Consider the following 27,974-nt stretch of genomic DNA (forward strand, 5'->3'; position numbering starts at 1 on the left):
TACAAAATGCAATTTTATCTTCAAATATTCCATTCCCACGGTATATTGACAATATATATATTGTCTAAAATAGGGACACCAGGGTTTATGTGGTAAGAGTGTATGAAACGAAATAACAGAAAACATTTAAAAGATAGTTATATCCTAAAAAGGATTCAGAATGTAAAGCTGTGACATGCCCTGCCAGTTCCACTACCGTGGTTTCCATGGAAATGGTGGATAGAAATGTCTACAACAATAGCCTGCCACTGCTTTTGAAGTGACACCATTGGACAGAAACAGGAGACCACTGATAAGAACATCAGTGTTTAGCCGGTAGCCTCCACGCAACCTTATGCTTTGAGCTCAGTGGTGTAAAGCACTGGTTCTAACCCCCCCCCCCCCCCCAGATTATTTTCTAAAATGTTAAAAAATGAATAGCAGATGTGTGCTGCGAGCTTCTATTTTTGAACAGCCAATGTATGAAATATGGATAAAGTGGTTAACATGATTGAGTACAAATTTAGCTGGGGACCCCCTGGTATATTTTCATTCAAATTCTTCCATGCTTTGACTTAAGTGAGATTTTTAAAAAAAAGTTTTTTTAATTTTATACTGTGGTATTGCTACTTCCAAACTGGTGCAAAGTCATTCTTCCACCACTGCTTATGCTACTGATTCCATGCAAAGCATCGTGGAAGATAATCTCGAACCCGTAACTTATGTGAACCGTCACACCCCTATTGGCCGCTATTAGAAATGGTTGCTATGGAGACACGGTGAGCACGGTGGGAAAGGTTAAAATTGCTCTGAGGGGGGGTGTCTTGTGGCGATATTTTGTCTGCCGATGGGGAGGATTACATTACATGTTTTTCACCTCTCTCCTCTCTCCATCTCTGTCGCGGTGGAGCAGGTGTGTGGCTCGGATGGGGTGACCTATGCCGACCAGTGCCAGCTGAGGACCATAGCCTGCAGGCAGGACAAGGACATCACTGTGGATAGCTTGGGCCAGTGTCCAGGTGAGGCCCGGCCATATACTGTCATACATCACACACAGGGGATGTCATGCGCTGCTTGAAAGATAATGAGTAGTGCTGCAGGGCTGCAGGCCTTCCAATCGCCACGAGCTCCCTGTTTCTAAGACTTTTGTTTTCTCCATGTCTTTCGAAACCCATCTGTCTTTTAGCTCTTTTGACTAATGTCTATGGCCTTCTATAATATGAAACGTTTTCAGAACCCATGAAGATCTGTGAGGTTTTTTGTTTAGTTTTTACTTTTCCATATATTCTATTTCTATAATAATAAAGGGTAGTGGGTCGCACACACCAAGACTGCAGTTCAAATATAGTTTATTTCATATTTCCAGCCTTTATCAGTGTGGAGTGTGACTGAATGTAGGTTCCTTTTAAAGGAATGGTGACATGGTGCAGTGGGCTGTGTAATAAAGTCTCTGTTAGCAGTCAATAATGTGACTAGCAATTACATCTCAAAATATATATATATACAAAGCAAAGCTTTTTTTGCCGTTCATAGATCGGTTACATACATTAGAGTAAAGCATCATTATTTTTTCTACCGTCAATAGCATCGATCCATCCAATATATCATGGGGGGGGGGGGGGGGGGGGTGCCCAAATGTCCCTATTGCGGGATTAGATTAATTTGATTTGTGAACAAATTAGAATGAAAAATCCAATTAGTCATGAACGCTTGTCCGTTTCTTTCAAATATGAAATAAACTATATTTGAACTGCAGTCTTGGTGTGTGCGACCACTACCCTTTAATTTTTGAGCGGGTGGCGCACCTATAGTCAGAGCGTGGTGGTCATATGAAGATTGATCTACGTTTCCATTATAACCATAAACAACCCTGAAGAGGGAGAAGGTACGTTCGCCAGAACAGGGGGCGAACTTTCAGCGAAAATATCAATTAACTCCTCACATAGCCTAAGAGATTTGGTGTAGAGCCCTCAGGAACTTGAGTCCAGTCAACAGATTATATCGCCGCTGTCAGACAAAAACCTCTAATCTACATATTTTAACTTTTTGTGTTTTTTCGTACATTAATGCCCCTACTAGGCCATACTACAGCGTCACACAAAAGCATAAAAAGTAGCAGATCCACAATCTCGAAATGCAGTGCCGCTTGTAGATAAGATCTGCTGCATTTTTTAATTTGAATCCTGCCCGACAGAGGCGAGCGATATAGTATAGAACAGGTTAATGGACGAGTCACGTAGCGTTGCGTGAATTGAGTCCTGTTTTGATGTTTACCGCAGAGCGTCTCACACCGACTTCCCCATTTGCTTGCTGTTTTTGTTGTCAGAGTCTCACGGTTGGAGGCTATTTGAAAGAGCAAACTCCAACTCGTACAACTGAGCACATAGAATCGCTTATGTCGGTTTGCCTGCGGAGCAGCAGGTGTCAGAATGAGCGAGAGCAACGCCCAGCGCGAGGGAAAGGGAGCGGTGTCAGACAGCGAGGGAGTAATTTAGGGAGAGGAGCGCAGGCTGACAGATGCTCCCCTGTAGATACAGACCTGCCGTTTTGACTGTAGCCTGAGCCTCACAATTCCCCAACATTCTGGTGACACTTTTCCTGTTTGATTCCCTGGCCCACTGTGGGGATTAGGTTCTCTGCTCCAGTCCAAACACATCAATCCCTTATTATGTGTTGGGGGTGTAGAAACCATGGCCCGCCTGACAACCTGGGCCTGGTAATACTGACACAAACTGACACATTAAAACATCAGGGGGCCAGCCATTCACACTTTTTCATGAGTATAAGAGTGGTTTCTTTTTTTTTGCCAATACCGATATGAGTATTAATAGCAGTATAGCAGTAATATTGTCATTGCAAAAACATCAGAAACTTATACTACTCAATCCTGGCAGTTGTTTAACAACTAGCTGAGTAGATAATTACTGTGCACCCTTTCTTCTGGGTTATGGGATCTAAACAGCCGCCCAAGTCCTTCCTGGTTATATAGGATTGATGTTGCTTAGGAACACGCAGACGTTAATTTGGACTAGCTCTCAACACAGCTCTTTGCGACTTGTTTTTACTGGAGACAAGAGGCAAAATGTCGCACTTTGTATTCCAAAACCATCAAGTCTAACATTTTGGACGAAATGAACTGGATGAAAGTGTATATTTCAGGGCCACTGTCTAGCAATCGGCCCTCTGAATCATTCAGTGTTTTGGTCCCGTCACACTGGCCCTGGTGGGGCAGGTACTTCACTTAGAACAAAATACAGCAAGTTCTTTCCCCTCGTCAGTTAAAATGCCTCGTGGGGGGATGGGGGGCGTGGAGTGCAGTACCAGGTGCTCAGAATAGTGTCAAAGCCAATGGCTTTCATGTACACCGTGGAGGCGTGCAGTTGGCTGGTAGCTGGCGTTATTGCAGGGCTGAAGAGACACCATGGCAGTGGGCACATGTAGGGGGGGGGGGGGGGGGGGGGGCAGCTGGGAGTGTTGGCCACAAACCAGCACCAGGTGCCGCATATTTTCGGCTTTTGAAATAATGGTCGCTCTCTATTGTCTGTTACCACAGCGATATCCCAACCAACCTGTGTGGTTGGCGGGGGCCGTGAGGATATATATTCATTGCAAGTTGTCCCCAAAATAATTGGAATGGCAAAATGGAATGATAAAAATATAGATATTAAGATATTAATATAGACCTTGGAAAATGTATTATATATCTAAAAGTACACTATCTTGCTTCTACTGATCCAAGCCGGAACACAGTGGATTGATTGATCATTAAAATAAACATGCTGTGAAAAAAATGCAGGCGGCCCCACCCATCTGACCACTAAACACGGCAGCCATTCGACTGCTGTGTTAACTGGTTGGATTGGGGGGGGGGGGGGGGGGGTCCAGTGGGCCCTGATCCAGAAAAGGTTGAGAATCTTTTAGCGGCCAGATGAATTCCTCTAACCGTCAGCGGCCCTGCTCCGCAACACTTGACCTCCCTGGAGTGTTTTGTCCGACTGTGTACGCCAGAGGTGTGGCTTTGTGAAAATTGTCCCCCCATGTTCATTTCAGGAGCTTTGGGTGCCAAAGCACCAAAACAAATCCGAACATCTGGTGATTACAAATGCAGTGCCATGGGTTTGCAAGGGAAAATGAGAGTTTCTCTGTTGCCTGGCAGTAGAGATGTAGGGTAGTATGTAATCCTGTACCTGGCAGGAAGGACTCCTCTCTACCCAAGCCCCTTGAGTAAACTACGTACATTTACTGTACATATAAGTACTATTTGAAAATAGCCAATTTACAAGCTCACTATTTAAAAAAAACAGTTTTTATTGTCTATAATTAAGTACTTTCACTCAAGTAAAACATTGAATACAGGACTTGTAACAGGCAGTATTTCTACTAGTATTTCTACTAATCCTACTTTTACTCAAGTATAAAATATGAGTCCTTCCACTGCCAACACTCACCAGCCCTCCGACAGCCAACAAGGATCTTTTAAACCATTCAGATCTGAGGACGATTCTACAAATGTCTTCTAAATCCTGACAGTTTTCTGAAAAACTCATGTTTCTATGTCAGTCGTTCTCAAACATTTTCATGTCAAGGACCTCCAAAAATATATGTAATTGGCCGCCGACCCCCCATCTGAAAATATGTTGTTTCAGGGACACCCAGAAGCAAACATTTTAGTTAAAAACGTTCACTCTGAAAGAATATATATTCAAATATTTCACGATAAATAAAAAAAATAAAAGCAGATCTACAAGATCGGAGCGCGGCACCGAGCTTGTAGATCTGCTATTTTCCAATAGCTAAAGTATAACATAATGCTTTAAAACACCAAAAGGGGTTCCCGCCCAGAATGGCTTAATTTCTTTCCCCCGGATGCGGCCTCGCGGAGGGGATCCGCTCGACTCGCCGCTCGCCGCTCGGGGGTTACTGTAGATCACGAGCTCATTTCACGTGTGACTGGGTGCGAATTAGCATTTGCGGCTGCCTCCCGCTCAACTCGGCACCACGCCTCAGCCGTCCCCGCTGTTTACATGCAGCGCTTACAGCCGCGCGGGTTCAATGCCACGGCATGCTAACGCTGCAGACACAAACAACACTTCAAGGAAGTATAACGCAGATGAAGGCCGGCCTTCGCTGAAGTTTCACACTTTAGTAGATTAAGAATATACATTTTTAATGCGACTCATGTCTCCCATGCCTTTTTAGTTTCAAAATGTATAAAACATTTATGTGTTATTTAATAATCCGTTTGATCTTCAGAGTTTAAAAATTATTAGTATTTTGTACAGTATATTATATATATATTTGTGAAAAGGTGCAATGTAGCTTGGATAAGTTATGCGGCCAACATGAACAAATTATTGATCTTCTCCTGCTCAACCGTAAGTGGAATAGCAAAAAAAAGCCTCCTGAAAATTGTCCTGACAATTGTATTGGCAGTGACCAGCCTGTCCCATATGGCTTCATCACCTGTAGGTTTGTGGCAAATTGGCAGCAAGTGGTGCCATATGGCCGGATAGCTCTCTCTCTCTCTCTCATTCCCCCATGGCTACTCCTCCTCATCACCACCATCCTCTGTCATCATCCTCCTCCTCTATTCAGCTCTCATTCTTCACTGCCATGTTCTAGCGTCAGCTCGGTTCTAACACCAACTCCCACCACCCCTCCCTTCCGTTCTTCACCCTTCCGTCTTTGTTATTTTTCTCTTTCACTTGGTTTTGTTTGGTCTTGTTCCCACCCTTCCAATCTCACCGCCTGCCTTCCCTCTGCTCTCCTGGCTGGAGCGGCTTCCTCCATTTACTCAAGTAATGTACAGTTTTGTACTTCTACTCCACTACATCTCAGAGAGGAAATATTTTCATCCCACTAGAAATATTTCACAGCCGCTACTAAGTTACTTTGCAGTTTTAGATTATTAATACAAAACATACCACTGTTATACTTCGGATAATCGAAAATATGTACAAGCTCATAATGCGCCGCAATGTGACCTGTTTGCAATACACATTTGGAAACATTTTAGTACTGTACATATACTTTGATGCCAATGCTTTTGTACTTTTACTCAAGTAAAATCTTAAACACAGGGCTTTTACTTCCACCACTACTCCTCCTCCTACACGCTGAGCGTGCAGCCTGCCGTCGCAGAACAATCTTAATTGCCACCTTTCAGAGATAACTGCACCTCGCCCTGACAAGCACAGATGAACAAAGCCAGCTCCGCTCTGCCACCCGCTCTCTCTGTACTGTGCTGTCAAACATAGCAGATCTACAAGCTCACAACGTGTTGCACCGCGACACGTTGTGAGCTTGCAGAGCTGCTATTTACTTTGCTCGACACCGGCGCGCGACAAAGTATGAATCGGTCTGACGGGGAAAAGGCAAGAAAGCAAATGGACTGTTAAACCTAGAAAGGCTGGGGGTTTGCCTGCCCTCCCCTCGTCCACACGCACACACGGACGCACGCACGCGCGGACGCACGCACGCACGCACACACACACACACACACACACACACACACACACACACACACACACACACACACACACATACACATGTGCAGTGAGCAGGGCTGTCCAAACGCTACACTGCGCACCTGACTGACAGGTGTAGCCAAGAGGAAAGGCAGAGTGTGGCATCGCTCTGGGCGATATCATCGACGTTGCCTCTAACTTCCGCACCTCTCTCTCTCTCTCTCTCTCTCTGTCTCTCTCTCTCTCTGTCTCTCTCTCTCACCCCTTCGGATGACAGAAGCAGAGGGTTGTGGTATGGTGTGCGTGCGGGGAGGGTATAGGAGGGGGTGGTGCATGATTATACCGAAGCCCGCGTCGTCAAGGTATTGAGTTTCACACCTCGGCGCGTAATTGCCGATCAAGTTTGCGATTATTAGCATGCAATTAAATCCTACGCATAATGTTAGCAGAATTTTAATGAGGTGCGAATTTGCTGAACGGGGTGGATATTTTCTCTCTCTCTTTCTCTTTCGCCGGGCTTATTTTCGTGTCACCCCCCACGCTCACACTCGGGGGACGCGGGCGAAGTAAAAGCGACAAATATTGTCACGCCCGCCTGCCTCGACACAATCTGAGGCACTTACTTACGCCCCCCCCACCCCACCAAAGTTATCCCACCCCCCCATTCCACCAAGCTCCCCCCTCCTCTACGCCCCCACCCCCCTCAGGAGTTTTTGTCCTATTTATCCCTTTCATCACATACTGTTTGTCCTTTTGCACTGAAGCCTTTATGCATGGGTAATGATGGTCTCTCTGCAGACAGCCTCCCTCTCTCTCTCTCTCTCTCTCTCTCTCTCTCTCTGTGCGGTGGAAAGTAACTAAGTACATTTACTCAAGTACTGCCCTTAAGTGCAATTTTGAGGTAGGTTACTTTTACTTTTGACTATTGTCTACTCCACTATATCTCAGAGACTAATATTGTACGTTTTCTTACCCCACAACAATTATTTGACACACATTAACCCCTTGCTTAAACGTTATAGTATACATACAGTACATATACAGTACGTACATTCATTGCATTGCTATACTCTTAAGTAAAACAATATATGAGTCCTCTCTCTCTCCCTCTCTCTCCCTCTCTCTGATGTGGAGTGTTGTGTGCGTCGTGTGTGCATCTGACAACAGAGTGTTGTGCTGGCGTTGACGGATGCTCACGCTCAGCGAGCAGCAGTCTGCTGTCTTTGAAGTCAGAGTTAACGGCGGCTTCTTCTTCTTCGTTGGCCTATTTCTATCAATCATTCATCACTGGAGGCAGTGGCTGCCGGTGATTAAAGCTGCTCAACCGGAGTGCAGCATTTGAATATGGATATATAATTCATAGGCGTTGGCACAGCATGTACACACACACACACACACACACACACACACACACACACACACACAGCGCGCAGTAGCATTTGCATTTATTTAATGTCCTCCTTAAGAGTATACAAATGGAGTGTCTATTTGGTTCCATTTGTATACTCTCAGAGTTACAAACTGATAAATGAACACTATACAGTACACTCACACACACACACACACAAGCACACGCACAAGCACACGCATGCACACACACACACACACACACACGCGCACACACGCACACACACACACGCACACACGCGCACACACGCACACACACACACACACACACACACACACACACACACACACACACGCACACACACACACACACTGTACTGTACACATTGTTAATTTAGTTTCTAACTCTGAGCGTATACAAATGGAGATAGACAGTAGACACTCCATTTGTAGTGTTGAAGTGTCCTTGAGCAAGACACTGAATGTGAACTGCTCCCGATGCGCAGGTTGGTGCCTTCCTTGTATGGTTTCCTCTGCTCTGTGTGTGTGAATGTAATGCACCTCGTTAAACTCTTTCCTCTGCTCTCTGTGTGTGAATGTAATGCACCTCGTTAAACTCTTTCCTCTGCTCTCTGTGTGTGAATGTAATGCACCTCGTTAAACTCTTTGGATTAGACACACTATTTACCTTTTGAATACTCAACCACATGCTACAGTATAGCCATTATTCAGTTTCGCACGCACGCACGCACACACACACACACACACACCCACACACACACACACACACACACACACACACGCACACGCACACTCACACTCACACAGTTTGTAGTGTATTTTAATCCAATCTGTACTGTAGCTCATGTTTGAGGCAGCACCACATTCCAGAGAACGACATGACTGAATATTGTACATCATTCTTTAGCATATTCCATATTCCATTTTCGCTCAGCATATGCAGTGGACAGGGGCTCCTCTATTATTTATGGTTTGTCATGCAAAGAGTTCCTCTCTCATCTCATCCTACTGTAGTTATTGTCAGACGCGCATGCGCACACATCTTTCATTGCAGGAGGTTTGTGTGTGTGTGTGTGTGTGTGTGTGTGCGTGCGTGCGTGCGTGCGTGTGTGTGTGTGTGTGCGTGCGTGTGTGCGTGCACGTGTGTGTGTGTGTGTGTACGTGTGCGTGCGTGTACATGAGTTTCTCTGTGTGAAAATGAAATGTCAACTCAATGCTCTGGTCTTGTTTACTGTGTACTGTATAAAGAATCACAGAAAGGGGTTGGCAAACTTTGCAGTATGCAGCCAAGAATCTGTCAATGAATTCTTTGGGAAAGAAGACACTTTAATACCAAGACATTTTATGTTGTGTAAAAAGTAATTTAAAAACGATGAACATACAATCAATATGTGTTTTTAATAATGTATTGGAAGATGTGTTGACTTGTGGTATTTGCTTTGTATAGGCCTGTACCTTAGCTTATTTTAGATCAAAACAAACATTTCCATCTGTGCTTAAGCCATTCATACATTGCATTCCTTGCTTCCTCCCCTCCCCCCCTCCCCCCCAGAAACCATCGCTGAGCCAGCCGACCGACCCACCCCCGACCCCTCTGTCACCCCCCTCTCCCCCGCCTCCTCCCCTACCCCGTCCGCCGGCCCGGCCCCCCCGCCGGGCCACGTGGAGGGTCTGCCGCCCCCCAGGACCGTGGACGCGGACCCCCCGACCGCCGCCACCACCCTCACCTCCCCCAACCCGCCCTCTGCCCACCTCACCACCCATGCCCAGCCACCGCACACCAACCCCTTCACCCCCACGCCCACCCCCCCCGGCGGCCTCCCCCCGCCCTCGCCCTCCGCCTTCGAGGACTCCGGCAGCGGCGAGCCCAGCGGGGAGGGGCCCGGCGTGGAGGAGGAGGAAGAGGAGGAGGAAGAGGAGGCAGGTAGCGGCGGCGTGCCCCCAGAGGCCAGCGGAGGAGAGGAGTCTGTCGGTAAATTCACCCCACTCATTCACTTCATTGCCCATAATGCTTTGGGAGGGATTGGGGGAGTGGTCTGACAGTTGAGTGTGGGGGTTGTTAGAGGGCATCGAGGCGACGCTTGGTTCTGATTGGCTTTCGCCCACACCATAACACATTCATGCCACCATCTGTGACGTCATACGAACATGGTTGTACAGTAAGTGTAAGAATCAGTCTTATTTTCACATCACAGCTTTACAGTCGTAAAGAAGTGGGACGTGGGAGCTCCTTTCATCCGTTGTTTTCAGGGGAAAAGGCCGGGCGGAGGGGCTGGGGGGTGGGCAGAAATGGAGAAGAAATGAAACGTCAAAAGACATACGGTACAAAAAGTAGAAGCACATCGACAGGTACACATAATAACGGAAAACGTCACAGGTAAAAAAAACACATACAGAAAGTAGTCCACCACGTAAGGGAACAAATGTTTTATTTGTTAGCAACATTTGCAAACTTACATATACAGATAAACAGATAAATCAATAGACAAACAACAAAAACAGCTATTGACGTATAAATTACTCACGTCTCACTACGTTTCCCCAGCCAAAATAAAATATATCTCTTATTCCGGAGAGCAGGAAATCTATCAACTTCGTTCAACTGTTGCATCATCCGTGGTCGTCTCTCATTGTGTCTGCGCCCACTCGCTCTGAACAAGCACAAAAACAAAAGCCAGACTCTGTCAAATACACTGTCGGCAGCACAGATGAATGCTTCTAGCAGTGGTGAACGGTGGGTACTGTAATTAACCCGTTTAGATCTGAGTCCCATTCCAAAAACGCTTTCTAAATCCTCTAAGTTTTCTGAAACATTAGCTGTTATTTAGCAACAGCTAATGTTACAAAAAGGGACTCCCGTATTGAAAGGTATAACAACGAAAAGGGGTTCCCGGTGTAGGGAACCCCAAGGGTTGAGTACATTTTTTGAGTATCTGTACTTTACTTGAGTATAATTCTTTGTAACTTGCGACGACTCCACCACACATATTTGTTCAAAGACAAATATTGTGCCTTTGACCCGATCACATTTCTAGGAAGGGAAAAGCGACATTATGAATTCAAAGTCAAAATTTGTCAGGAGTATCTACTCTTTGACTCCAGTACTGGTCATTGAGTGCTTTGTCCACCACTGGCCACATCAAGCCATGTCCGTGGGGGGGGGGGGGGGGGTGTCCTTCCGACTGTAACGTTTTGGCCCGGCCAGCTAAGTCCACTCCACCCTCACACAGGGAGTGGATCTGGCTTCGGCCTTTTCAATCACACCTCTTTTTTTCTCCCACCATCGCTCTTGACGCTCAGTGACCTGCCGTCACCCGGCGGCTCGCTGTAACGGCGCTGAATTGATGGAAGTGCGCGCCCACCTCCCCCCGTCTCCCTGCTGGCATCTCTCTCTTTCCCCCTACGCCGTACATTTATTCTCTTGTCAGATCCTGACCAGAGTGCTCGCTGACACGAGGCACATGTATCCCGCCTGCCAAGGAGAGACAGTGCAGTCTTGTGGCCGCCTGCATGTAAATGCGACCTAGTGTGTGTGTGTGTGTGTGTGTGTGTGTGTGTGTGTGTTCTTTGTCTTTTGTGTGTTTGAGCAGTCAAGTGTGTGTTTGTATATTTGATGTTATTTTTGAAATTGTGCATGTGTGAAGGTACTTGTGTGTGTGTGCGTGCGTGTGCGTGTGCGTGTGTATTGTCATGCAGCACAGTATGTGCAGCGTTCGTATGTGTCATATATGTGTGTTCACGGTCCAGTATGTATGTCTTGGAAGTCTGCATTCCAAGTGTGTCTGTGATTTAATGTCAGGGAAGGCCAACGTCAGACAGCCATCCATCCATCTACCCTCACGACTCACAGGGGACCAATCCAGGGTCCCTGTGGTACGCCCCTTCCCCTCTCCTCCTGCTAATAAATCCTATAGACCAAGGACCGACAGATGCCCTGTAAAACCTCACCCCATCTCTCTCTCTCTCTCTCTCTCTCTCTCTCTCTCTCTCTCTCTCCCCCCTCCCTGTTTCTCTCGGCTTGCCATTTAGCCCACTAGTCCTTGAAAAGGATGACCCTTCCCTCCGGCGCCATTTACGACTCGCTTTAGCCGTGCAGCCGTTTTCCTGTGTCGTCACCCCCACCCCCACCCCCCACCATAAATGTGCAGCCCCTGCCCGCCGACCTCCGCCCCTCCATCCCTCCATTGATCACTGAGAAAGCAGGCTTTCCCTGGCACCCGGAAATCAGAATGGCCACTTTTATGTCTCTAAATAGCACCCATTAAGGCTATGTTCTATAGTGCAATTATCCTTAAATATGTGGAAACCAACATTAAGAACCAATAACAGACTTTCTCATGTAGGTTAATTGAACAATCGAGTAGCATGTTTTTTTTTTATGTATTCTCTTTATTAGTTATACACGACTACAGTATATCAACAAAACAACACAAAAATTGTGAAAATGTCCAATCCACAATATCACAACGCATCGTGATGCCTGCTTGTACAGTAGATATGCTTGTTTTGTTTACAACCGTTCATTAATCATAACCGATGCAAAAGTTCTAAATAATGGTGATATTTATTTGATGTCGTATCGCTCCGGCCATAAGCCAGTAAGCCAGTGGCACGATGAAACCTTAAAGATAACAGTCCACCAATCAGCGGCAGAGATTAGCTGGCTGGGCTGTTAACGCAGGCTGGAGCGTTTTGTCTGCGGAACGAGCAGAGATAGGTGCTCATTACGTTGCTATCGTTTCGGGGAAAACGAGCGCCATGTGGAGACTCGGAAAAGACCCATGAAAGTGCTACACAATCCCTCCTGACAGCTGTGTGCATTGGCACGGTCACATCTGTCGCTGTGCGGAGTGTGGGAAAGAAACGCACATGAATAAGAAGCGGAAATTGAAAAAGAAGAAATCAGCAGCGTGACCTTTTCCTCCTGGCAGTAAATTAATTCAATTAAAGCTTCATGAATTATTCTGAGCCCCCTCTTACCGTGTCCCCAGGTCCAACAGTGTCCCCTCTTACCGTGTCCCCAGGTCCAACAGTGTCCCCTCTCACCGTGTCCCCAGGTCCAACAGTGTCCCCTCTTACCGTGTCCCCAGGTCCAACAGTGTCCCCTCTTACCGTGTCCCCAGGTCCAACAGTGTCCCCTCTTACCGTGTCCCCAGGTCCAACAGTGTCCCCTCTTACCGTGTCCCCAGGTCCAACAGTGTCCCCTCTTACCGTGTCCCCAGGTCCAACAGTGTCCCCTCTCACCGTGTCCCCAGGTCCAACAGTGTCCCCTCTTACCGTGTCCCCAGGTCCAACAGTGTCCCCTCTTACCGTGTCCCCAGGTCCAACAGTGTCCCCTCTTACCGTGTCCCCAGGTCCAACAGTGTCTCCTCTTACTGTGTCCCCAGGTCCAACAGTGTCCCCTCTTACCGTGTCCCCAGGTCCAACAGTGTCCCCTCTTACCGTGTCCCCAAGTCCAACAGTGTCTCCTCTTACTGTGTCCCCAGGTCCAACAGTGTCCCCTCTTACCGTGTCCCCAGGTCCAACAGTGTCCCCTCTTACCGTGTCCCCAGGTCCAACAGTGTCCCCTCTTACCGTGTCCCCAAGTCCAACAGTGTCTCCTCTTACTGTGTCCCCAGGTCCAACAGTGTCCCCTCTTACCGTGTCCCCAGGTCCAACAGTGTCCCCTCTTACCGTGTCCCCAGGTCCAACAGTGTCCCCTCTTACCGTGTCCCCAAGTCCAACAGTGTCTCCTCTTACTGTGTCCCCAGGTCCAACAGTGTCCCCTCTTACCGTGTCCCCAAGTCCAACAGTGTCCCCTCTTACTGTGTCCCCAGGTCCAACAGTGTCCCCTCTTACTGTGTCCCCAGGTCCAACAGTGTCCCCTCTTACTGTGTCCCCAGGTCCAACAGTGTCCCCTCTTACCGTGTCCCCAGGTCCCTCTTAACGTGTCCCTCTCACCGTGTCCCCAGGTCCCTCTTAACGTGTCCCTCTCACCGTGTCCCCAGGTCCCTCTTAACGTGTCCCTCTCACCGTGTCCCCAGGTCCCTCTTAACGTGTCCCTCTCACCGTGTCCCCAGGTCCCTCTTAACGTGTCCCTCTCACCGTGTCCCCAGGTCCGACAGTGGCGGCCACCACCTTCCCGACGGCCGAAGACAGGTCGTCCTGTGACAACACGCCCTTCGGCTGCTGCCCCGACGGCAAGACAGCGTCCAGCACTCCAGAGGGCGCTAACTGCCCCTGTAAGTACTCACCTGGTGCACATTATAACACCGCCCAACACACAACGGCATCACTGTCTCTGTCTTCTTTCAGGGCAAATCCTAACCCTGCCGTTTCCTCTGCCCATTATCTACCTCCCTGTTTCTATCTCAATCTCTTTTAATGTATCTCTCCTCTTTTCTCTTGTGGTTCAGTTACCTGTCACCTCATGACAGGGCTTAGTCATACAACGTGTAGCTGACTTTACGCCGTGCACAAAAAAAACACCCTTGGAAAGAACGCTGAGTGGTGGCCCAGGTGGCGGCTAACGAAATGTGTGTGCTTATGTCCTGTTGCATATTTAAGTATTTAACAGGTGCGTGTGTGTGTGTGTGTGTGTGTGTGTGTGTGTGTGTACTGTGTGTGTGTGTGTGTGTGTGTGTGTGTGTGTGCGTGTGTGCGTGTGTGCGTGCGTGCGTGCGTGCGTGTGTGTGTGTGCGGTGGATCAAGTTCTTTGACTAAACTCCTGTATTGGAAACCAAGACGTCCTCATTTGATTTTCAAAGGTCACATTTTGTATTCATTATAGGTCCTCACGACATACAGTATTCGATTTTGTTTTATGAAAATACCACTCAGATTATGCATTCTTGTCAGCTAAGCCTTTATACACCCTTCTGTTTCAGTCCTCTCCTGGACAGGCTGTTTCTGTGTTTGTACAGTACATTTAAATGCAAATTAAGCTTCTGCTCAGCATGTGATATGATAGAAAATATGATAATTCCATATGCATAAAATCAGAGTTTAAAATAAGTTTTCTTTTGTATGCAATCAGAACAGTTGTATTTATCACAGTAACTGTATCGACCATCATCATCTCACTACTTTCTGAGCAATCTGAGCGAATAAATTAACATTTGACTGCATCAGTAAAGAATAATATAAAACAATCAAAACAGTGTTTTTGAGCATTGATACAGAATCATATAGACCTGAAGTGCTGTAAAGGCAAGCCTTTTCATAATACTGGACCTCTGAAACATTTCATCACGAACAGTAAACTGCGAAAACTGCTGCATATCCGCATTCATGAATAAGCAACCGCTTGACTGTGTCGACTGACCTTTTGTTTAGTCTATTCTCTCCGCACCGCAAAAAACCTGAGCACTAATATTTAACTCAGAAGAGGTCCGTATGGTTCCATACTGAACGTATACTCTCTGAGTTAAATTAACGCTCAGGCCTTGACAGTGTGCCCGCTCCTTCTTTTCATTGCCCCCCCTCTCAACACCACTGGTCTGTATCTATCTGTCGTCCCATACCTCAGTCACTCTATTTTTCTGCTTCACTCCAGTCGGTCTCAATCCAATCTGCCACAGTTCATTTCCCTCAGGGGTCCCAGCAGCCAGGGAGCCAACACAAAGACACACGCACGGCCAGCCAGCCCTCCCTGTTGCACCAGCCACTGCCTTCTGCTGGAGTTGCTCCATAATGATAAAAGTCTCTTCTCTCCCCTTTGCTTCTGCCTGCCCCTCTCTCTCTCTTTTTTTTCTCCTCTCTCTCTTTCTCTCCCTCAGTCAAACTCTCTCTCTCTCTCGCTCCCTTAGTCCAATTCCCCTCTCTATTTGTGCTTGTTTAGAGAGTAGAGTAAACCATGCTTAGAGTGAGGGACTCTCACTCTCTCTATCCCGGGGGTCCCTGGGGAGTGTGCCAGGGCATGACCAGAGAATCGGTTGCCACAAATTAGCGCACCGGGGCGGGCGGCCTCATGTGGTCGCTCCGATTCACTCACTGGTGCGGACGAGTTGCCACCGAAGCCTCCCAGTGAACCGGTGGGACTCACTGGTTCACTGGGATTCACTTGTCTTTCACCCAGCCGCGCCACACACCAGTGTAGATGGCAAACTAATGCTTGTGGCCCTGATTTAGCTCCACAAATGTCACTCAGCAAACGACCTGCGTGCTTAGGCGAGACGGGGAAAAGGAAATGAGTGCTGGAGGCCGGGCTCCTTTACAGATTTCTTACGTCAGTGCTTCTCAGAGTGGGTGCAGGGACCCCCAGGGCTCCTTGGAGGGGATGCTATGTGCCGCGTTGTTGTAGGTTGAACTTTAACAATACAAATCTTTTGGGAGTTCTTGGCACAAAATATTTATATATTCTTTTTTTGAGAAAGTCATGTGTCACTAGTCGTTATTTACGTTCTTCTGGAACACCCTCCGTACACAACAGATTAGACAACAGATACAAATCAACTATTGTAAACGTTTATGTCAGCCACATGCCCTCGCTAACAATGATGTCACTCCAACCCCGATCAATACTTTCTTTCGACTGAGGCGTCACCGATAAAAGATAGGCTGATCGATGCTCGAGGCTCTTATTTCTCCCGAGGACGGCTTAGACGACCGCCCCGTCATTACAACAGAAGCAACGCTCCGCTTATGCTAAGGTGCCTGTATCAGCTCCATCTCATTGTATTTTTCAGTTTATTGACAAAGTGACATTCCGCCTTGGGTTTTGGGGCGTGCTGTCGGGAGAAGGCTAACGCTAACAGATAGCTGTCTAGAGTCTGGTGGTGAATCACCTCGAGGCCAGTCTCTAAAAGATGACGAGGCGAGATGTGTGTGAAACGGTCACTGAGGGAGGGTTTTCCACAGCGAGTGTCAGAGTTCACTTTAACACTAATGTGAGAAAATGCTTAAACTCGCTATATCACTATTCGCTGTTCTGGGACGCCGGGTTGAACGTGGTTAACAGACTGGACAGTGACGTACGTATGACTAAAATAAAAAAGGATAAAGAAGAAACACGGCAAGCGTTTGTAAGGTGCCTCTGCCCCCTGGACAGGACAGGACAGAAGAAGTATTTAAGTGGAGCATAATAGTATTCATATGGTATGGGAAGATAATAGCCGGCGAAAGTGAAAGTTAATGGCACGCTAAGCTCCAGCTCCTGTAAACTCTCCCATATGCCATTGGAAGTCTGACAAATCCATTACACTTTACAGTTCAATAAGATCTGATAGGCAAACAGCCCTTCATCCCTCCCTCTCTCCTCTTTCCGTCCGTTACGGCTGTGGGCCGGAAAATCACCCTCTCCTGATGTTTGTCTTTCTTTGCAGATTATAAGATATAAAACCCTCCACTCCACCCCTCACCCCCGGCAAACCATCCCCCCTCCCGTTTCTTATCGGCCCCTATCAAACCCTCACCCATTTTGCTTCCACTTTATGGCCCCTCTTCAGATTTTAATCGACGTATGTGTGTGTCGTGTGAGGTATTGTAGAGGCGGGGAGATTGGATGGGGGCGGGGGGGGTGTAGTGGCGAGGTGGTTGTCCTTATCATGCAATTTTAACCGGCCCGACGTCTGTCACCGGTTTTGCCAGCATTAGGAGACAATCACGCAGCTATCTTTCATGATAATCATACAAGTGCTCTTCCTTTCTCCCCCCCCCCCCCCCGGCATGCCCGGGCAAGGGTATGTGTACACTGTGATTGATTTGGGCAATTTGTTCAGCTGATTACGAGCGCCGAGAAAAACCCCCGACATCAGCGTCCCGGCTCCTAGCTGACTGCCTCCCTCTGCCCCCAATACGCCCCCCCCCCCCCCAATATAAAAAATGGGGGTACTTTTACTGTACTTGAGTATTTCCATGTCCACTGCATCTCAGAGTCAAGTACATTTTACCCCACTACAATTATTTGACAACTTTGGTTGTCAAATAGCTTGCTAAGTAGTATTTATATATATTTTTTTTTATCTGCCAAATGACCTTGCAGATTTAGATTATTAATACAAACACACACATCCAGCACAATTTTATACATTTTCTATTCGAAAATCTACAAAATCTACAAAAATGTATTGTGAAATGGGACATTCTGCATTACGAGTATGGTACTTTCAATTGTGCTACTTGAATACAGGACTTGCTACTTGTGGACGTCGATTGTGGTATATTGCTACTTTTACTACTACTAAGTAAAACTAAATCTGAGTACTTTGTCCACCACTGCTCCCATTGCACACTCTCTCTCCGCCACATCTCCTGCAGTATTTCATCTCTCTCTCTCTCTCTCTCTCTCTCTCTCTCTCTCTCTCTCTCTCTCTCTCTCTCTGTCCTCTCTCTCTCTCTCTCTCTCTCGGTCAGCAGGACCATAACAGTGAGTTGATAGATGTTGGTTCACGTAACCTACAAGGTCGTTCAGGGAGGCTCTTTGCTGAAGAGGGCACTTTTGAGAGTGTCTTGCTGCGTCCTGTTTGTTCCTATAATGTTTCCTACTGTACATGCACGCCCGCCCGCGTGCATGTAGTTGTGTGTGTGTGTGTGTGTGTGTGTGTGTGTGTGTGTGTGTGTGTGTCTGTGTCTGTGTCTGTGTCTGTGTGCGTGTGTGTTGTGCTCAACGTTTCTAACCTGCTCTCTTCTCTACTCAGCCCTCCACGCCTCCACCGACTTTTGGACGAGGCTGGGTCTGGTAAACGCTGGCCCTGTTATTTCCCCCCCAAAGTTGTCTTCCTTCCTTCCTTCTCTCCCTCCTTCCGTCTTTATTTTCCCCAACATATGTCCCAAAATCCACTCCACCCACCACCCCCACCACACCACTGCCACCGTCACATCCACAGCCAAACTCCTCCTCCTGAGTCGCCACCCCAATCCCTCCACCCCACCCACCCCACCAATGACCTCACCAATCCCTCCACCCCACCCCACCCACCCCACCAATGACCTCACCAAAACCCGCTCAACAAACCCAACCGGTCAGCAATGACCAACACTAACACCTCCCCCTCCACCCCCTTCGTCAAACCACACAACCAACAAACACGTCCCATCACTAACCCGAGAGAGACTGGCACTGCCCCGTGTTGAGGTTGTGGGTGGTGGGAGGCTATGGAACGCCTGTGTGAGTGTGTGTGTACCGCCAATGACTCGTGACGTTCTCAGCATTCTAACGTGTCCACCTGTTCCTTCTCCCTCGCAGCGACCATGAGGTTCAGCGGCTTCCTGCATCTGGACCAGGTGGAGGGCCAGGAGGTCTTCTACACCCCGGAGATGGAGGACCCCAAGTCGGAGCTGTTTGGAGAGACGGCCCGCAGCATCGAGAGCGCTGTGAGTAGCAGACGCCAGGCGGGGGGGGGGGGGGGGGGGGGGGGGGTCAGACCACTCACCAAAAGTAGTCATGAACCACTTTGAACTATCACTATTTTTGATTAAAATGTTCTACTGGCATCGCAACGTTTTTGTGAGCTTGTAGACCCGCCCGCTAATTTCATATTTCCATGCATAGAATAGGGCTTGAGTGGTTAATAAAATGTCCCCAAGTGGATAGTACAGTTGAAAATGCATAGTTGTAGAATGCTTACTTCAGTTTTCGTTTTAACTGAAGTGAAAATGGAGTCCACTTTAGGGTCCACTTTCAGAATTAAATGAACACTCTGAATTCTGCTGAGTGTGTGGCAAAGAGACGTGCGCCACGTCCACTTTGGACAGCTACTGGCTTGTGGGTGGCGAGATTTATTTACAGGTGTGAAGAAGTGGGTGAAATTATTTACTTCTGTGCACGCTCGTCGCTCCATCATTTTGTAGTTTTCATGTGAACGGAGAGGAACGAGGTAGAGTATAAGAGCAGGAGAGAAAAGAAAAAACTGAGAAACTGAGTAAAAGAAAATACAAAATGTATCTACATACTGTACAGTACAGTATATACAGATAGCATTGTAGCAGGTTGATGTTTAGACATCATAATATACAGACTGTGCACGTTATTTAGACCATTTTACATGGCAGGTTTGTAAATGACATGCCGCCATGAGTCAAGATAAAAATAAATAGTTTCAAACCCAAGATTCTAAATAGAACTGTAAATTAAATTAGTGTGCGCTTGCAAAATGTTTTTAGGTTTAAGCAATTGGTCGCTTTCTTGGATGAAAATGAAGTAGACTTTGACGAAGTTTTTGGCACAACACTCCAAGGGTATTCAAAGTAAATTTGGGAGACAACATCATGCCAAACTATCAGCGAAATCTTTCATCAGCAACTTCACTGGTTCACTGATTTGCTGATTTAGATGTCAGCTGTGCCAGAATACAAGTACATGCCCTGAGGCATCTGCGATAAAATAGAATAAAGTGTGTTCTGAGCAGAACATGTCTATGCCACAAGTACCAGAGAAACCTAATAGACCTCATTGAAATACCCTGTGCTAGTGTTGTACAGTTGAAAAGATCTCCAGCACTCACTTAACGTTCTATTAGGATCTGTCATTTATTAATAGGGAATTCACACTATGGTCCCGGGTCCGCACTCTGGACCACTTGGCAGATGTTGTGGTAGTGTGAATGATGCGTACCGTTCCCGGGAGCGGATCGCCCAACCGTCCCCGGGAGCGCATTGGGGGGCGGGTCTCTGGACCGTTGAAGTGTATTAAGATACGGATTGTTCCAATGTGAATGCATGCGTACCTAAAGAAGGAAGTGGACTGTTTTTTTTTAAGAACGTGACATAATCTCTAGTCGACGAGCCAAGCGTCAACAAAAAAAAGCACACAGCCGCTGCACAACGCGTAAAACCAGCTGATTTCTCCTGTTGAATCTGCGTATACGCGCAGCACCGCAGTACACGCTGATCTTATTCTGCGGACTACACGTGGCTCTTGTGCTTTGCTTGGCATAGTTTCCAAAGTAAAACAAAATAATAATAATGCTAAAGTAGAATCCATAGCAAACTAATATCAAACACGACACTGGAGCACAGAACTGACTGACACAGTGAATAGCAGGCAGGCTGACAGTATAGTAGTATAACGGCAAAGAGCCAAAGAGGCAATGCAATGCAGTGAGTCTGAATTTATTTGAGACAATGTTGCACAGTTGATTGTCAGTGTCCGTGCTCGCCAGCCATCAAGCACACCGTCATCTGGAGGATTAAAGTGTGTTATGCAAGTGTACCCGGGTGCGCTGTTGAATCTCTGGCAATGTGAATCATGGGGGGACCAGGCAACCGTATTCGGAAACGGTTCCAATTAAACGGATTCAGTCCGTCTCAGTGTGAATTCCCTATAAATGACCCAGCAGTTGTGAGTGTATCATGCTGAGGAAGGCTTTGGCCGAAACCTTCCCTGCTGCTGCTATAATAAATAAGACATCCTGAAAAAGGACGTGTAAGAGCGCTCCTGATCTTTTCAAATTACTTGATTATTTTCCGAGCCGTGAGAGACCTATACCAACAGAGACGAGTACTCGCATTCTCCTTTTCTAGTGTTGTACGGTTCCAGGAACTGTGCTGTAAAGTTGAATTGCGCTGCCACAGTGTTTTGGATGGCCCATACAGTACCAGTGTTGCATCAGAAGCAAGACGGAAAATTAGCTAAGCCAAGCAAGTATTGTTCTGATATTAGCAACGTCGGCACCGTTGTGAAGATATCAGTCACACCAATTTGGCTTCTGACGGCGTCAATGCCCATTCTGTTGGTCACGGCTGTGTGCCTCCGAGCTAATCGGGTTCCGACGTGTTCAGGGTTTCTAGTGTTTTCTCCAAACTTAGTAGTCTGTGCTGAGTGTAAATATTCTGTTTGTGCATTCTACTATTATGGTACTTACGGTTCTGTCACTATGGTACATCCCACTACCCAGCGGGCTTTGCACTATGCGCGGGCTTTAGCAGACAGTCTATTATATGAATCAATGGCAGTGGCCAGGTTGTTGTTTTACGCTATGTTCAACTGATATAAAGTTTCATATTACAAAGAAGAAGGTTGTCGTTTTTGACTTATCAATGGTAGCAGAGGATGGCTAACAACATTAACTACAGAGTCCCACCGGCGTTTGAAGAAAAGAAGTCTTATGAGAGCTGGAAAAATGAAGTTGAAATGTGGAAACGTGTCACTGAACTGGATCCGAAGAAACAGGCTTTAGCTGTTGCTCTTTCACTGACGGGACGAGCTAGAGATACAGCGTTGGAAATACCTGCGGACGATTTGAACAAAGATGATGGGATGAAGACACTTGTAGAGGCATTGGATAATGTATTCCTAAAAGAAGAAAAAGACCGGGCTTACGACGCATACACGGACTTTGACAAGACTCGGAGAGAACGTGACGTTTCCATGGCGGATTACATCGTCCATTTCGAGCAGAGGTACAACAAAATGCGAAAATTTGACATGACTCTTCCTGATACTGTTTTAGCATTTAAGTTGTTGGATACAGCCGATCTGGATGTTAAAGATAAGCAGCTTGCTCTTACAGCGTGTTCAACACTTACATTTGCAAGCATGAAGTCAGCTCTAAAAAGGATTTTTGGAGACAAGACTGTGTTATCCACGAGCAGCAGTGGAGGAATTCAAGTGCGACAAGACGAGCATGCTTTGTATGTTGATCAGAGGAAAGACGGTAAATACGGGAGCAAATTCCATCCCCAAACCAACCATGCGAGGGCGCCATTGACTGGCTCAAACCCACTGGACAGGTATGGAAAAAGAACAAAATGTGCTATTTGTCAGAGTACATTCCACTGGGCTAAGGACTGCCCACACAAAGCTGAGCATGTGAAAATGACGGAAGAAAATTCAGAGGCAGATCAAATTGAAAAGTGCAACATTACTTTGTTTTCTAAAGAGTCAATATCTGATGCTGAAATATTCATGGTGGAGGCCTTGGGTTCAGCTGTAATTGACACTGCATGCACCAGAACAGTCTGTGGTGAAAAATGGTTGGACAGTTACATTCATACACTGAAGAAGAGTGAGAGGAATAAAATGGAAAGTACACAGAGTAGAAGAGCTTTCAAGTTTGGTGATGGTCAAGTTGTTCATTCTACAAAAAAGGTGAAAGTCCCAGCTAAGATAGGTCAAACTAAGTGCCATATAGAGACTGAGGTGGTCCCAGTGGACATTCCTTTACTACTAAGCAAAGCATCACTTAAGAGGGCAAAAGCTGTGCTTGACATTGAGAATGATAAAGCCACAATGTTTCATGAACCTGTGCCCCTTGAAATCACCTCCTCTGGACACTACTGTGTCAGCATAGTGGACAGAGATTGCACAGACACTTGTGAGAATGAACCCCAAGCTAATGAGGTTCTGGCCATAACAGATGACATGAGTAAAGATGAAAAACACAAAGCCTTGGTGAAACTTCACAAGCAGTTTGGACATGCTTCAGTTGATAAACTTAAAAAATTACTGACTAGTGCTGGAAGTAATGATGATGAGAGCATTACTATTTTGAATGACATTGTAAGCAGCTGCGAAACATGTCTCAGGTACAACAAACCCAAGCCAAAGCCATCAGTTGGTCTACCAATGGCTTCAACCTACAATGAAACTGTGGCATTAGATCTGCATGAGCTAGAACCTAATGTGTGGTACCTTCACATGATTGATCATTTCACCAGGTTCAGTGCTGGTAGTATTGTGACCACAAAAAAATCCAGTGAAATTGTGAGGCACTTTATTCATTCCTGGGTGAGTGTTCATGGAGCCCCGGCAAAACTTTTTTTTGACAACGGAGGAGAATTCAACAATGAGGAAATGAGAGACATGGCAGAGAACTTTAACATTGAAACCAAAACCACTGCTGCCTACAGTCCATGGAGTAATGGATTGTGTGAAAGGCATAACCAGACCCTTACAGAGATAATGTTAAAGGTGAAGAAAAGCAGTGGATGTGATTGGAAAACAGCCCTAGATTGGGCTCTCATGGCAAAGAATACAATGCACAATGTACATGGATTTAGTCCATATCAGCTAGTATTTGGGCAAAATCCAAACCTACCTTCTGTGCTAGTTGATAAACCGCCTGCCCTGGAGGGCACTACAATAAGTAAATGGGTAGGACAGCACATTTCAGCATTGCATGAAGCAAGGACAGCGTTTACTGAGGCAGAGTGCTCTGAGAGAATCAGGAGAGCTCTACGCACACAGCTTCGCCCCACAGATGAACACTACGAAACTGGAGACAAAGTGTACTACAAAAGAATGGACTGCAATGAATGGAAAGGCCCTGGAGTGGTAATTGGACGGGACGGCGTGGTCATATTTGTTAGACATGGGGGCACCTATGTCCGGGTGCATCACTGTAGACTACGCAAGGCCAAAGATCACTACACTGACAAGTCAGGTGACAGCCAAGAAAGTCAGACAGAATATAATGCAGCAGAATGTGACATGAACAATGTTGTAAATGTACCTGATACTGAATCTAGTGATGTACCTGACACAGAGAATGCTGCAGGGGACTCTAATAATGACACAGACAACATTGAGCAGACCAATGATCCATCCAACCGACAACCTACTATCAGAAGAACAGACTGCAGTGAGAATCTAAAGGCAGGTCAATTCATTAAGTATGTGGAAAGAGACACTGGAATTTCACACACAGCAAAAGTGCTCAGCCGAGCAGGAAAAGCAACAGGAAAAAACAAGAACTGGTACAATCTGGAGTACACTGAGCCAGTTAGCCTCACTGGCACAACCAGGTCAGCTGACCTTTCACAGGTTGACACACTGCAGATTGAACTATTGGACAGGGTGGAACAGCCACCTGACAGACACCACGATGATGTACTGGTTACAAAGGATGTGTCATTTGAATCAGCTAAACTTACTGAAATCAGTAACTGGGAAAAACATGGAGTGTTCAATGAAGTAAAAAATATGGGACAAAAGTGTATTTCCACAAGATGGGTGTGCACACTCAAAGACACAGCAGACGGCATAGTTCCAAAAGCAAGACTAGTGGCGAGAGGTTTTGAAGAGCTAAACACAAAGGACCTCCCAAAGGACTCTCCAACATGTGCCTCAGAGTCTCTTAGACTACTCATGTCAGTGATATGTCAAAACCAATGGACACCCCACTCTATGGACATTAAGTCAGCATTCCTTCAAGGAAATGAGCTATCCCGAGACATTTATCTCCGTCCACCACCTGAAGCAAAGAGTGAAGGAACTCTGTGGAAGCTGAATAAATGTGTTTATGGACTAAATGATGCATCACTGTACTGGTACAATAGAGTTAAAGAAACAATGTTGCAAACTGGAGGAAAGATGTCACAAGTTGACCCTGCCATTTTTTATTGGTTGGATAATGATTGTAATGTGTCTGGAGTGCTTGCTTGTCATGTTGATGATTTTATCTGGGGTGGTTCACACAGTTTCGCAACAACAGTGATCCCTCACCTGCAAACTGCCTTCCAAGTGGGCAGAGAAGAACATGACAGTTTTCGCTATGTAGGCATGGAGTATGTCACTGAAAGTGGAGTAACTTATATGCATCAAGACCATTATATACAGAATCTTCAGCCAATTCACATGGACACCTCCAGAGCGATGAGCCGTGATGCTCCCCTGACTGAGAGTGAAATCGATGACCTTAGATCAAAGATAGGTCAACTTCTGTGGGTTGCCAGACAAAGTCGACCTGATATTATGTTTGATACTTGTGTCCTTGCTGCTAACATAAAACATGCTACTGTACAGAGTTTACATGACACAAACAAGGTGGTGAGAAAGCTAAAATCAGAAAAAGTGACACTGAAATTTCAGAACCTAGGAAAAGACAACTCTCTAAAGCTAGTAGTGTTCTGTGATGCCTCACTGGGAAACCTTCCAGATGGTGGCACTCAAGGGGGACATCTCATTGTGCTGATGGGTGAGGAAGGAAGATTCTCACCTGTTTATTGGCAGTCAAAGAAGATCAGGAGAGTCGTCCGAAGCACACTTGCTGGTGAAACACTCGCTCTCGCAGATGCTGTTGACAGTGCCATTTCTCTTTCTGACCTTCATGCAGAACTAACCACTGGACATCTTACCCAGCATGTCTTACCAATAGTGTGTGTCACTGATAACCACTCTCTTGCTGATGCCATCAAGTCTACTAAGTCAGTGACAGAGAAAAGGCTCCGCATTGAAATAAGTGGTATCAAGGAACTTCTTCAGAGCAAAAGAATCCAACGGATACTGTGGGCACCTACAGGAGAGCAGCTAGCTGATTGCTTGACAAAACGAGGTGCATCCGCACTTCAGCTCCTAAAGGCACTCAGTGTTGGAGTATGGAAACTGGAATAGAGACTCTTTTTCTTTTAACAGTAATTTTTGTTTTTGGTCATTATGTTCTTTCATGCCTATGGACATTAATAATAGACTTTGTTTCTTTGTTATAAAAAAAAAGGGAAAAAGAAAAGAAAAGTGGGAGATTGTAAATATTCTGTTTGTGCATTCTACTATTATGGTACTTACGGTTCTGTCACTATGGTACATCCCACTACCCAGCGGGCTTTGCACTATGCGCGGGCTTTAGCAGACAGTCTATTATATGAATCAATGGCAGTGGCCAGGTTGTTGTTTTACGCTATGTTCAACTGATATAAAGTTTCATATTACAAAGAAGAAGGTTGTCGTTTTTGACTTATCACTGAGCAGAGTGGATCTTTTGGGCCTAACTCTCCAAATTGGGAGGCGTGCGTGCGTGCGTGCGTGCGCGTTGCATGTGCGTTGCATGTGCGTCACCAGCTGCTGAATCGGTGTCACTTGTGACTTGCCCCCACCTCTCTGCTGCATCTTGTGTGTGAATGCTGTGTATACAGTCTACAGTGGAACCCGTTCTTCTCGTGTGTTCTAGTCTTTTACAGTGTGTAACTAACTGAAGAGACAAGAATGAAGAAGAGACTGTAAGAGAGAGAGAGAGAGAGAGAGAGAGAGAGAGAGAGAGAGCTGATAAGGACAGAAGGGAGAGTTGTGCTGTAGGTGTTTCTAGGTTACATCTCCGCTGGGGACAAAGTGAAAGCCTTGGCTTTTGAAGTCCTGCTTTTTGTTTTGAGCAGTGCTTGCCTGCTGCCAGCGCAAGCTAGCTACCCAGGACACACACGCACACACGCACACACACACACACACACACACACACACACACACACACACACACACACACACACACACACACACACACACACACACACACACACACACACACATGCATTACAGTCCCTGGCCCCCTTCAAACCCACAGCCACCAGCTGTGTAGGGTTGAGAGGTAAGAGGCCCTTCATTGAACTTGACAACACCCAGGAGTGACTACGGGCCCTATGAAACGAGGTGCACGTGGCTGTCGGTGTGTGCGTGCACGTGGCTGTGGGTGTGTGCGTGCACGTGGCTGTGGGTGTGTGCGTGCACGTGGCTGTGGGTGTGTGCGTGCACGTGGCTGTCGGTGTGTGCGTGCACGTGGCTGTGGGTGTGTGCGTGCACGTGGCTGTCGGTGTGTGCGTGCATATACTTATTGATCATCTGCAAACGCGCCCACGTCGTGATACGTTACGTAGCGTAACAGATTACACACGCCCTCGCACACATAGGAAAGATCTGTTCATTTCATTATACACCTAATTTGGCTTCTCACAGTCACACACACACACACAGACACACCCACACACACACACACACACACACACACACACACACACACACACACACACACACTCTGCATTGAGTGCGCACGGCGGGTGCATCCGAAGCAGAAGCAATCAGGAGCGCATGTCGGGGTGGCATGACATTTACCATGGTGCCTTGCAAAAACTTGTTCCTATAATTAATGCCTGGGCGGCAGCTAAATGTCAATTTGTGCACTTCGTATCCAATAGGTTTGTTTTTGCGCACGCGGCCCAATTTGACAGAGCATCTTTCTCCCTGGGAGATTACTGTACGGCCTTCTGGAATTGGACTCACCAGTATCATTGCATACTGCATAGAGCTCATTACTAGCCTCATTTATCATCTGTTCACATTCTCTCTCTCCCTCTCTTTCTATACTCTGTGTGTGTGTGTGTGTGTGTGTGTGTGTGTGTGTGTGTGTGTGTGTGTGTGTGTGTGTGTGTGTGTGTGTGTGTGTGTGACTGTGCGTGCGTGCGTGCATGCGTTTTTTTTAACTATACTTCTGAGGGCCAAATGTCTCCACAAGTGTAACTAGACCTTGTGAGGACCAAGGT

The 27,974-nt window shown here is 46.6% G+C and overlaps 1 protein-coding gene across 4 annotated transcripts in view; it reads left to right on the top strand.

The window, feature by feature from the left end:
- Positions 1 to 27,974, top strand: part of agrn (agrin) — a 347,396-nt gene that overhangs the window by 268,264 nt on the left and 51,158 nt on the right. For all 4 annotated transcript variants that reach the window (XM_080763911.1, XM_080763912.1, XM_080763913.1 and 1 more), the window contains 4 exons: positions 893 to 998; positions 9,367 to 9,786; positions 13,910 to 14,035; positions 18,979 to 19,106. In XM_080763911.1, the coding sequence (XP_080620037.1) occupies positions 893 to 998; positions 9,367 to 9,786; positions 13,910 to 14,035; positions 18,979 to 19,106 (780 nt within the window). The remainder of the gene's footprint in view (positions 1 to 892; positions 999 to 9,366; positions 9,787 to 13,909; positions 14,036 to 18,978; positions 19,107 to 27,974) is intronic.

The sequence above is a fragment of the Protomyctophum bolini genome, assembly GCF_963924005.1.
Source record: "Protomyctophum bolini genome assembly, chromosome: 5".
Taxonomy (NCBI): domain Eukaryota; kingdom Metazoa; phylum Chordata; class Actinopteri; order Myctophiformes; family Myctophidae; genus Protomyctophum; species Protomyctophum bolini.